Source organism: Marmota monax, unplaced genomic scaffold (assembly GCF_021218885.2).
Source record: "Marmota monax isolate L192 unplaced genomic scaffold, Marmota_monax_Labrador192_F-V1.1 WCK01_AAM20220418_F8-fsc00070, whole genome shotgun sequence".
In the NCBI taxonomy this organism is placed as follows: domain Eukaryota; kingdom Metazoa; phylum Chordata; class Mammalia; order Rodentia; family Sciuridae; genus Marmota; species Marmota monax.
Genome location: NW_026692116.1, coordinates 209,739 through 222,397, shown reverse-complemented (window position 1 = coordinate 222,397; position 12,659 = coordinate 209,739). Strand labels below are relative to the sequence as shown.

Below are 12,659 nucleotides of genomic sequence, written 5' to 3'. Positions count from 1 at the left end.
GATCAGATGTACCTTCACTGAAAGTTTTTCTTTCAGACTATTTAGGACAGATCTTAATTTGACAAAATTCTCTTATTTCATATTGAGGAAAATCCAGCTGGATTGTAATTTCCAAATAGAAACAAACAAACAAATGCACCTATTCTTATATCCTCACACACTGAAACTGTCACGGAAAGAACTTGCAAAGCAGTCAAAACTCTGCTCAGAATATACTTAACTTGTTTCTGGTGGGTAGGTGTGCCATGCATATATTTTCATCTGTAGCAACCCGCACTCTCTGAGGGGAATTTTACTTCAACCAGAATTAAACATTAAACATTTTATTAGTGATTGTTAGGGTTTCGGTTGCTGTTAATCATACTATTACTAAATAAACTATAAAGTTTATGTCTTCCAACTCCATCATTTCACATATATTGAGACTGACATTGAGGTAAGAGACTTTTCAGAGTCACACAATGAATTGGCCAGACCTGGGACTGAAGCATGTCTCCTGACTCCTTCTATGTTCCAGTCCTCTCTGAGGCGGTCAGACTGCTTTTTCTGAGAGGATACCAGTTGGGCCTTCCTTCTAACAACTTCTTTGTATTTTACTTCCCTACATCTCCCTTCCAGGACACCATAGAGAGAGAGAAAAAAGCTCTCCTGCTGCAGAATGAAGAGGTATCTGTCAACTGCTGCGAGGCTCGGCTGAAGCAGCTTTCAGGGCCCCTGATGCGAAGCATCTCAAGAGGAGTGTTCTCTGTTCCTGGAGGCCATAGGCTCTACTTAGAAGCAAAGAAGAAGGTGGAACTTCAGTACAATCTAGGGTCCAGGAAAGGAGTGAAGGTGAGGAGTAAGGGGAGGGGAGAGGGCCAGTATGTGGTCAGAGGGTCTGTGCTGCTCCTTCTGAAACTAAGCTGCCACCATTATTTGTGAAACAAAAGCAGAGAATGGCTATATGTTGACATTTATATAATTTTATATCCCCTGTTAGTTAGATCCTCTTAAGTAAACCAGAAACAGTTCTTCCCAGAGAGGGTTTAGAACCAGGAATTCAGGTGAAACCAACCATTTCTTTTACTTGTCAAAAAAAGCGGTTTTAATTTTTTTCTGCTAAAACACAGAAGGTACAATATGAAAGAAATGACTTTGTTCTTGTGAGGCTTAACATATTTCATTTGGACAAAAAACTGTCAATGGTATATGAAGTGATAAGGTTATCATAAGTTAATGGTAACTGGTGTGTACTCATAGTAGCAGAGAATGATGATGGACGTAATTGTTAGGGAACATTGAACATTCTCTTCCTACACCAGGTACAGGTTCTGGTGATTTCCTTACATTACCTATTTAATTCTCAAAATACACAAAGTACATATTACTATCTTCCATATTAATACCCTTAAGAAAGGTAGTGCACAGAAGGCCTATTACGTGACCTAAGATCATGACAGTCTGTCAGTGACAGAGCTCGTGGGCAGCCATTTTAAACTCAGAATTTATTTTTAAGGCGGGGGGATGGGGGGATCCTCCTACTGCACCACTTCAGATTCTTCCAGCTATTCTACAAGGTTCCCTTTTTTCCACATCCTCAGCAACATCTCTTGTCCTTTGACTAATTGATAATAGGCATCCTCACAGATGTACTAAGATCTCATTGTAGTTTTCATTTGTGTTTCACTGGTATTAGTGATGTTGAGCACTTTTACAAATATCTGATTAACATTTGAATTTCTTCTTTGAAGAATGTTTATTCAGGTCCTTTGCCCATTTTGTAATCAGGTTATTTATTTTTTTTACTGCAGAGTTATGATTTTCTAATATGCTTTGTATATTACCCCTTATTAGATACATGGCTTACAAATATTTTCTCCCATTCTATACATTGTCTTTTTCATTTGGTTAGTGGTTTCCAGGCTGTGCTGAGACTTTAGTTTGTTGCAGTCACATTTATTTTACTTTTTGCTTTTGTTGCCTGTCTTTTGGTTTTAAATACAAGAAATCTTTGTAAAGGCAAATGTCAAGGTTTCCCCCCTAATATTTCTTCTAGAAGTTTTATAGTTTCAGGTCTTATGTTTAAATATTTAATAAACTTTTAGTTCATTTCATAGAAGGCATAAGATAATGGTTCAATTTCATTCTTTCCTGGCTCTCTATTCTGATCCACTGGTGTATGTGTCTGTTTTTATGGTAGTACCATGCAGTTATGAATACTAAGTAATACAACTATACATATCATATATGTGATAGAATATCATTCAGTCTTAAAAAAAAGTACTGTCAATGACAACAACATGGATTAACCTAGGGACATTGCACTAAATGAAATAAGTCAGCCACAGAAAGATAAATGCTGCATGGTTCATGTTCAGTGGTGCCAATCAACAAAAGGAGCAAAAAGCCATTAAGCTCATATTAACATAGTGTTCAGTTAGAGTAGAATAGTGATTAGCAGGGCCTGAGAGAGGGGAAGGGAGATACTGGTAAAATATATAAATATGCAGGCATAGATGAGTAAGTGCTGCCCACCTGATGTACAAATGTGACTGTAGTTAAAATACTCTATTGTGTACCTTAATGTTACTAAGATAGTAGGCCTTGTGCATTCTCAAGACAATGGAAAATGTAACTGTGTGATGTGGTCAACATGAAACTGGCTTGATTGTAGGAACCATTCAACAATGCAGTCATATATCAAACGTCATGTTATATAATTTCAAAGTATACAATTTTTATTTGTTAATCTCAACAAAGCTGAAAAGAAACTCAGAAGGCAGCCTAGAAAAGCTTTCTAGTATAGGAGGTGGAAGACACAAGTCAAACAAACTGTAGATATGATGCTAGTTAAGGAAGGCTAGAACAGATCCAGAAAAAGGATGTGCACATACCACAAACAATGGAGAGGGTACGTGTTTGTAGAACTGCTCTTACATATGACTGGGGTGGCTGGTGGGCAGCACTCAGGGGAGAGGAGTCTACTGTCGAGGGTTTTCATGTCTCACCAGAGCACGGACTTTTGTTGTGTCCTTAGAAGGACAGGAATCCCTATGGGATCCTAACTAAGAATGATGCAAAATAAAGTCAGTCTATTGAATAATAACTTCCTTATCAGAAGACTAGATCTTTGATGTCTAAAATGTTTTTGTTCCTTCTTGGTTTCCCCAGGCAAACGAGGTCCTTCAGAGCTTCCTGAAGTCACAGCTTGCCGTAGAAAAATCCATCCTGCAGTCAGATAAAGCCCTCACTGCTCAAAAGAAGGCCATAGCAGGTACAGGGGAGGTCACAGCTCTCAGAGAGTGGGGAGGTTCCTGCATAGACTGACTGACTGGACAGGAAAACCTTCCTGAAACCAGAAGATTCTTCCTGCTGTGGAGCACATGCTCTGCTAAATCTGAGAGCAACAGGGGAGGCCAGCAAATCAGTTTTTCATCACATTTGGAGACATACTGTGGCTATCATGGCTAAAGGGAGGATTCAGATATCCCTCTAGCTTTTTCTGAAATAAGTTTGGTTTGTGAAGCTAGGATAGTAGAGCTCAGACCTGACTGTTTTTTTTTTCCCTCCCTAAAACTTTTGTGGAACAGTTGAGCGGCTCAAGAGGGAGGCAGCTGAGAAGGAACAGGAGCTGCTAAGACAGCAACAGCAAGAGCAGCAGGAAATGATGGAAGCACAAAAGGGAAGCTTAAAAGAACACATTGCTCAGCTGGAGAAGAAGTTGGACAGGAAAATGGAGAACCTTCTGAAAAGGTTGGAAAATAATCTGGACCATAAGCTAAAGGTGAGCCTGGACAGGGCCTGGCAGTGCCTGACAGACAGTGCCCTGGTTCCTCAGGAAGGAAATTACCAACATGTTAAGCATGGACATGATTTCAAAGGGAAACTCAAAAGGTGCATGTTTCACTAACTCCTCATGTATACCTGCATCCTCCTGAAGTCTGTAAATCTCTGAGACTCCAGCACCTTGTATATTGATAGAATTCAGAGTATACAGTGTTCCCCAGGGTGATGGATTAAGGTTTGTTGAGATTATAGGGTGGTCTTACTGTGTCCCAGTTGAATAGTGTGTTAGTCCATTGGTCTTTTTAGGATTCTTGGCACAACCATCAAAGAGATCAAAATTAGATCCATCTGAACTGCACATATCACCTTTGACCTGCTATAAAATGTAGGATCTTTGAAAGCCCTGAATTTGCTCCATTTATTTCCATGGCCTGATTCTTTCTACAACAAAAATAAAGTCTTTGTCCCAACCAGGAGCTTGATAACTAGTGTTCTCTACTAGATATTTCCTATTATTTGTTAGAAGATCATAGCCATGCTACTTCAGTGGAACTGATAATTCATTAGATCTCAATCTGTGTACCAAGAGGAATTCTCTTTTTTGGGGATTTTAAAATCATGAACAATGGCATATATTAATTGTACAAGTTAATGGAATTTACCATGATATTTCCATACATGCATATACTGTGCATTGATCAGGTCCATAGATCCTTCTTCTACCCTTTTCCTCTCTCCCTTCCTCCCTCCCAGCCCCAATCCTGGTCCCTAATATTCCCTCTTCTACTTTCTGGTCACTTTTGTTGTTGTTTTATTTCCACATATGAGATATTTTCCCAGGAGTGGGATAGCTGGATCACATGGTAAATTCTAAGTTTACTTTTGGGAAACCTCCAAACCATTTTCCATAGTAGCTGTACTAATTCACATTCCTGCCAACCACATGTAAGTGCTCCTATTTCTCCAAATCCAGAACTTGCCATTATTATTATTATTTATCATTATTATTTATTTTGACAATTGGCATTCTAATCAGAAGGAGATATAGTCTGAGGGAAGTTTTGATTTGAATTTCCCTGATAACTAAAGATATTAGTACTTTGTAACATATTTATTTGCCATTTGTATTTCTCCTGTTGAGAAATATCTGTTTAGGATATTTGCCCATTTCTAATTGTATTACTTAGGTTTTTTATTGTTGTTGTTAAGATTTTTAAAGTTATTAATCCTATGTCAGAAGAATAGATGGCAAAGATTTTCATGTAAGGTGCCTCTTTAGTGTTCTTACTTTGGTGTGCAGAAATTTTTTTAATTTGTTGTATTCTCATCTGTTAACTTTTGCATTTGTTTCCTCTGTTTTTGTGATCCTATCTAAAACACCATTGCCTGTGCCAATATCTTAAAGGGCTTCTGCTGTTTTCCTCTCGTGGTTCCTGAGTTTCAGGTTTTATACTTTAGTCTTTGATCCATTTGGGGTTCTTTAGTGTACAGGGTGAGAGATAGGAGTCATTTTCAGTCTCCTACATGTGGATATTCAGTTTCCCAGCGCCATTTGTTGAAGAGTCTGTCCTTCCTCCGTTGTCTCAGTTTTGGGTACCCTCATTGAGAATCGGTGAGGGGAAGGTGTGTGGATTCATTTCTGGTCCTCTGTTCTATTAACTGATCTACAAGTTTGTTTACATGCCAATATGGTGTGGTCTTTGTTGCTATGGCCCTGTAGTATCTCTTGAAATCAGGTATTGTGATGCCTCCAGCTTTGCTCTTTTTGCCCAATATTGCTTTGCCTATTCAGGATCTTTTGTGCTTTCATATGAATTTAATTTTTTTCTCTGAAGAATGTCATTCATATTTTGATGGCCACTGAATCTGTAGATCACTTTGCTTGTCAAAGCATATTAAGTTCTATTACACAAATGCTAAGGTTGCATCACCAGAATGAAGATAAAGCTACAAACACTTCTCTGATTTGGTCAATGGCGGTGATATGGCTAAATTAGTCAAAATAGCTAGTAACCTTTTGGCTGTTATAGAAAGAAGAAATGTTTATAATCCTCAAGTTAATAATACAGTTTGTTTATAGTTTGAGTCAGCAAGGCAGGATAGTATTGATGGTGTGAAGCTATAGGCAATGATTAAGGCTGTGGTTCCTGTAGAATTTCATGATGTTTGAATAAGAATAACTACAATTGTTATTAATACTATATGATTTATAGGTTATTAAGTAATTAATGAATTTTGATCTGATGTAAGAAAATAAATTTTGTTATAATTATACCTCATAAAGATGATATAAAAAATGGATAGGCTAGATGATCTGTTAGTGGATTTAGAACTGTAGTGATTCATATTATACCATAATCTCCTAGTATCCACAATACACCCAAAAGAACCACAGATTTGGTGATTAGAGTCTCTGTTATGCTTTTGATAGTCATAGATGGAGGCCACAGTGTGTTTTTATGTAAAAGCTTTCATACATGTTAATCACAAAATGTTATTAGATCAGTAGTGTGGATGTGGTTTAGCTTTGCAAATTTAGTCAGCTTTTTGCTGCTAAGACTAAAGAACCTGACCAAAACAATTGTAGAGAAGGAAAGGTTTATTTGAGGGCTCACAGTTTCAGAGGTCTTAGTCCAAAGAAGGCCAATTCCATCCCTCAGGGCTTGAGGTGAGGCAGAATATCAGGGCAGAAGAGTGTGGCAGAGGGAAACATCTCATATGCTGATCAGGAAGCAGAGAGAGGTTTCCACTTTCCAGATACAAATATATACCCCAAAGCCACACCCCAATTCCCACCTCCTCCAGCCACACCCTACCACTTCAATTACTACTCAGTTAATCCCTATCAAGGGATTAAGACTTTCACAACCCAGTAATTTCTCCTCTGAACCTTCTTGCATTGTCTCACCTGTGAGCTTTTTGGGGACACCTCACATTCAAATCATAACACTTTGTGATGGTCAGCTAAAAACTTTAGTGATTCTACTGTATTTTGAGTGTAGATTAATGCATAGGAAGTTGTGGAGAGCAACAGATATGTACAATAGAAAATAAAGTCTTGCATTTAATTATTCTGTTTGATTTCTTCACTGGATAATATGATTAAAGTTGGGATTAATGTTGCTTTGAAGAGCATACAAAATATAGTGGCTGTGAATGTTACAATTGAAAATATTTCTAAGGAGATTAATATTGCAACATAAAGTTTTTGTAGAATTGATTATTTAGTTGATATTGACATGCTAGAATTATTAGGGATAGAATTCAGGTTGCTACTATTAATAGGGTGAGTGATAATGAGTAAGAAAAATACTTTAGTGAAAAAATTAAAACTTTCTGCAGAATTAATTGAGAAGAAATAAACTCCTGGATATTTTTTGGGGGGTGAGTACTTCGGATTGAATTCAGGGGCGTTCAACCACTGAACCACATCCCCAGCTCTTTTTTGTATTTTATTTAGAGACAATGTCTCATTGGCTTAGCACCTCACCATTGCTGATATACATTTATCCAGAAATTAAAAAATAAAACAAATGGGGTGGGGGAATGAGAAGAGAAGGTAGACAAACAACTATGAGATACCAAGGAGAGAGAAAAGTATGACCAAAGTACAAGAAGAAACATAGCTCAAATACCTCCAATGAACATGACTATAGATTTAATTCAATTTCCTGGGGAGGGGGGTTGTCAATATGCACTGGATACTACTCCTCTATTTTCTTTCAGTATTTTCTTTTCTATTTTGAATGGGATTGTTTTCCTGATTTCTTTCTCATCAAATTCATATTGATGTATAGAAGAGTTACTGATTTTGCATATTGATTTTGTATCTTACTACCTTCCTGAATTAGTTTATTGGTTACAAAAGGTTTTTGGTAGAGTCTTTAGGTTTTTGTATGTATAGAATCATATTATTGGTACATAGAGATGCCTTTTTCCTTTCCTGTTTGTACCTTTTATTTCTTCCTCTTGTCTAATTGCAATGGCTAAATTTTCTAGCACTGTATTGAGTGAGAGCACTGAGAGTGTATACCCTTGTCTTGTTCCTGATCTTAGAGGAAATAATTTCAGTTTTCTTCCATTAAGTATGATGTTGGCTATGGATTTGTTACATACAACCTTTATTATGTTGAGGTATCTATACCTCATTTATTCAGAGCTGTTTTCATGTAGGTGTATTGAATTTTATCAAAGACACTTTCTGCATCTGTTGAGATGATCATGTAATTTAAAAATTTTATTTATGTGATGCATTACATGTATTGATTAGATATGTTGAACAATTCTTGAATCCCTGAAATGAAAGTCAACTTAATCATCATGTATGAATATTTTATTGTGTTGTTGAATTCAGTTTGCAAGTATTTTATTGAAGATTTTGCATGTGTGTTTATCGGGGATAATGATGTATATTTTCTTCTCTTCTTGGTGTGTCCTTGTAGGGTTTGGTAGCAGTGTAATGGTGTTCTCAAAGGATGAGTCTGGAAGGGTCCCTCTTTTCACTACAGTGGAATAATTTTGTGAATCATTTTTGTTAGGTCTTTAAAAGTTTGGTAAAATTCAACCGTAAAACCATGCAGTTTTGAGTTGTTATTTTTGGAGAAGTCTTCTAAACTGAATTGGTTTTGTTACTTGTTATTTCTCTATTTAGGTTTTTGTATCTTCTTGTTTTTTGTTTGTTTGTTTTGTTTTGTTTTCACCAGAGATTGAACCCTCAGGCACTTAGCCACTGAGCCACATCCTCAGCCCTTGTTTTTATTTTAAAATTTGAGACAGGTTCTAACTTGCTTAGAACCTTGCTAAGTTTCTGAGGCTGAACTTGAACTTGGAATTCTCTTGCCTCAGCCTCCCAAGCCACTGAAATTATAGGCATGTGCCACATACCCACCTTTGGTTCAATTGTGGCAGATTGCATGTGACCAGAAAGTTCTTCTTTTCTTCTAGATTTTCCAATTTATTATCTTATATCTATAGGTCTCACAAGAGTGAAGCCATTCTGGTAATTCAGCCAGGAGTTGTGTGGACATAGTGTATGCATTTCTATGTTTACTATTACAGTGGGATTGATTATTTCTATCAAGTGATGGGGGTTGATATTGGCTCTGTTTTTTTTTAATATGATTCTGATACACATGCTCCAGTCATGGTACAGGGCATGAAGCTCTTGTCCTCTGATTAAATACTGGTGCATGTCTAGGTGGTTCATGGGGAGAAGTGGGGGTCAGAATCACAGTTCTCCTCTAGTGGCATTCACATATAGTCTTATCAACAATGCATGTTCTGACAAGTTGCAGGTGCAGCCAATGCAGAAATAATCCATAAGAATGATGTCAGCAAAAGTTCTGTAACTCTTCTCTTCACTATTGTGGAGTGTCTTCCCAGGAGTGGGAACTCAGAGCCTCCCTACCCGTACCCACCTGAAGTGTCTGTCAGGTTTCAAGTCTGTCAAAGCTGGAGCTGGATACAATTCCTCTCAACTGGCTTGGGAATGCAGCTCCTCAACTGAGCAGCCATGCAATTTGTGTAAGGCCCTGAGCTCAATCCAAAAATAAAGTAAAATAATAAAAATCACAAAAATAAAGACAAGGAGAACAACAAGGAGAAAATATTATTACTTAAATAAAAAATTAAATTTTAATAAAAGTAAAACTAACAAGTTAAAAATAAAACTAACAAGAAAAGTTAAATAAAAGATAAAAATAAATAATAGCAAATGAAAAAAACAAAAGAAAAGATTTTTTTTTTTTTTTTTTGAAAAGAAGAAAACAAATTCTTCCACTCGAGATGCTTGGAAAAGTAAGAAAGGTATGTTATTGCAGCCTATTTTAAGTCAGCTTCTCTGCTAATCTTAGAGTGTGTTTCCCAGGGGTGGGTTTTTTTCATTCCTCCCCACCATTCTTTCACTTGTGGTAGCCACCAAGGAGCCACAGGCAGTGAGACCCATGAAGCTAACTGAAACTCCTTTTAGCTAGATGCAGGCCAGAGCTAGATCCTGTGTAAGATGGGTTTTGCCAGGCCTAGATTCCCTCTGGCATGTCTCAGGCTGTGTGCCCTGAGGCAGGACATATTTCCGAGCAAAGTATCTCAGGGCAGGTAATTGGGAATGAAGGTGTCAGGGGCTGACTGGACACTAGAACAATACAGTTTTGTAATGGGAAGGGAACAGTGGGAGCCACATAATCCTCCATCATAATCCTGGCATCTTCAGGCCTGGTAGCCATGAGAGACCACTCGCAACTACTCAGTCCCTTTTTTCAGAGGACAGGTTCCCTGGTGAGATGATTGTAGAGGGTGAAAGCCTCTGCTCCCCTTAGCTTCACAGCCTGCATTCCCACGAATGGGACTCTTAGTGAGTTTGTGTCAGAGCCAGTCCCCCAAGCCAAGACCCTCTCAAAAAACTGTCACCCACTGAAGCAATGCAGTGGAAAGTCCATGCGGTGCTAGAGATGGGAATATGCCCCTCCTGAGCAGGGAAAACTCAGACAATGGGACCCTTCTCAAGATGACTCCTGGCTTCAGCACCCTGAGGGTTTGTTGGGAGATGGAACAAACCTAAAGTGTAGAGCTCAGGTCTCTTACTTATTTAAATTGTATGTCTGCAACATATTGACCTGTGCACCAGTGGAGCTGGCTGGGACTCTTTCCCCTTTATTCCCATTGAGAGAAGATCCCAATACCTGATCTCAGTGATGGGCAGTAGGTACTGGGGCATTCTGTTTCTCTTGCTATGCTGTTATCCCAAGATTCTGTGTTTTCACCAGGTCCCCATCTCTCTGCTGCTGAACTCTAGCGCTCTTCTAGGGCCACTCACCTCCACATGCAGTTCCACAACTATTGCTTTGTTTCTAGTCCACAGAGGAGAAGGCAAGCACTGGGTGCATCTATTCTGAAATCATATGGCTCAGGACAGTCTCTGGGCTTGAACAAAACATCTCTCCAACATAGCCCGGTGGTGCTGAGGAAATCTCACAAATGTATGAACCATGGATTGTCCCATTATCCAAGTCCAAATGTCTAGAGACATCAAAAAACATTCTAAGGTGGTAGAGAAATGAACACATGATTAACTGCTGAAGTTGTTCAACATAAAACTCTGTTAGTAATGGGATTTTCAAAAGTGGACTTCTTCTCTTTCACAGGTCCAAGAAAAACTTCTGACTGAAGGATTTCAAAAGGAAGCTGAGAAGCTCAGAAAAGAGATAGATCGACTACGAGATGAACTAGATGACATCAACACCAAAAAATCCTCAGTTGTCTCACAGATCCTTGATTTTGTTTCCTCTGTGATAAGGGTAGGAACTTCTGCTGATACACTCTTGGATGTAGTGAGGAATATATGTGATCTATTACGAAGGCATTTCTCCTAAGAAAATGATAAAATAAAAATTTAAATTTTAATTACACAACATGTTGTTCAATATTTAAGTAAACAATATAAAGAAATGGGAAACAAATAAGGAGATAATGAAATTGTTAGTAGAAAAGTTTTGAGTAAAGCAAAGACAAATGCCAAGATGAAGAAAACATTTGCAGTTTGATTTTAGACATGATGATATTATAACTAAAGATGAGCTCTTGTGAGAAGAGACAAACAACTACATTTCTAAATCAGCAGAGATATGATAAAATTTTTGACTTTACTGATAATAAAATTTGTGCAAAATGAAATTATGAAGTTTGTGTTTCACTTCATTTATGGGTAAGGAAGAGTAATTTTTCCAGGACCCTGAGCTAACAAGGGTTTGGTGTAATCAGTGGCCTCTCTTATTTGCTATTGGGATTGTGAATGGCTGCTACTATACATTAAAAATTAGAATGCAGATATCTTTGATCTAGCAATTACCCATTTAGTCATTTCTCTTATATATTTATTTACCCAAGATGAAATGGACATTGTTAATGGTATGCTATAATGACAAAAGACTGAAAAACAATACTTTGAAGTCCCTCAGTCACTGATATTGTTTTGATCTTAAATGTCTCCCAAAAGCTCATGTTTGAAATCATGATACCCAATCCAGAAAGGTTTGAAGGTGGAATTTTAGGCAATGATGAGAGAATTAATCCATTTGATGGGTTAATAATTTAAATGAACTCCTATTAACCGTAGGTAGGTTGTGCATGCCTGGAGGAAATAAGTCATTGAGGTTGTGTCCTTAGGGATTATATCTTATCCCTGGCTCCTTGAGTGTCCTCTGTCATTCTCTCTCTTTGTTTCCTGGCTACCATGCGCTGAGCAGCTTTCCTCTGCTATTTCCTTTCCACCATTTCCATCTCAGGCCTAGAGCTATAGAGTTGACTGACCACAAACCGAACCTCTAAAACTCTGACCAAAATAAACTTTCTCTCTCTCTCTAAGTTGTTCTTGTTAGATGTAGCCATAGTGCCATAGAGCTGACTGACACAATCAGGTATTGATAACGTAAACCTTGGGACATACTTTCAGAAGAATACTCTGCATTTTCACTGATATGAAAGGCAAAGCTTTATTGGTATTGATATGAGATCTTCTCCAAGATACATAATAAGTGAAAAACAAGATGCAGAAAGTGTATATACATATTATCACTGAATTAAGAACATAGTGTATGTGCACACATGTTATTGTCTACCTCTGGAAAAACACAAAAGAAACTAGTATCCATGGTCACAATAGATTGGGACTTAGATAGCTGAAGTAAGAAATAAGAAAACAACCAACTTTATATTGTATATTCTTCCACAACTGTAACACTTTAGGTGAATTTGTCACCTATTCAAACAAATAAATACAAATTAAAAAGCTCCCAGGACAGGACGAAAGCTTTTAATACTACTAGAAATAGTATAAGTAGGCCCAACAGGAATAATTTACTCACAAGAACAGGGAACTAGAAAGCCCAAGACCTGCATCT

The 12,659-nt window shown here is 37.7% G+C and overlaps 1 protein-coding gene across 1 annotated transcript in view; it reads left to right on the top strand.

The window, feature by feature from the left end:
• Positions 1 to 11,433, top strand: part of LOC124104412 (guanylate-binding protein 6) — a 30,818-nt gene extending 19,385 nt beyond the window's left edge. The window contains exons 8-11 of the mRNA XM_046461368.2: positions 619 to 831; positions 3,151 to 3,253; positions 3,570 to 3,763; positions 10,905 to 11,433. Of these exons, the coding sequence (XP_046317324.1) occupies positions 619 to 831; positions 3,151 to 3,253; positions 3,570 to 3,763; positions 10,905 to 11,132 (738 nt within the window). The 3' untranslated portion in view covers positions 11,133 to 11,433. The remainder of the gene's footprint in view (positions 1 to 618; positions 832 to 3,150; positions 3,254 to 3,569; positions 3,764 to 10,904) is intronic.
• The last annotated feature ends 1,226 nt before the right edge of the window (positions 11,434 to 12,659 follow it).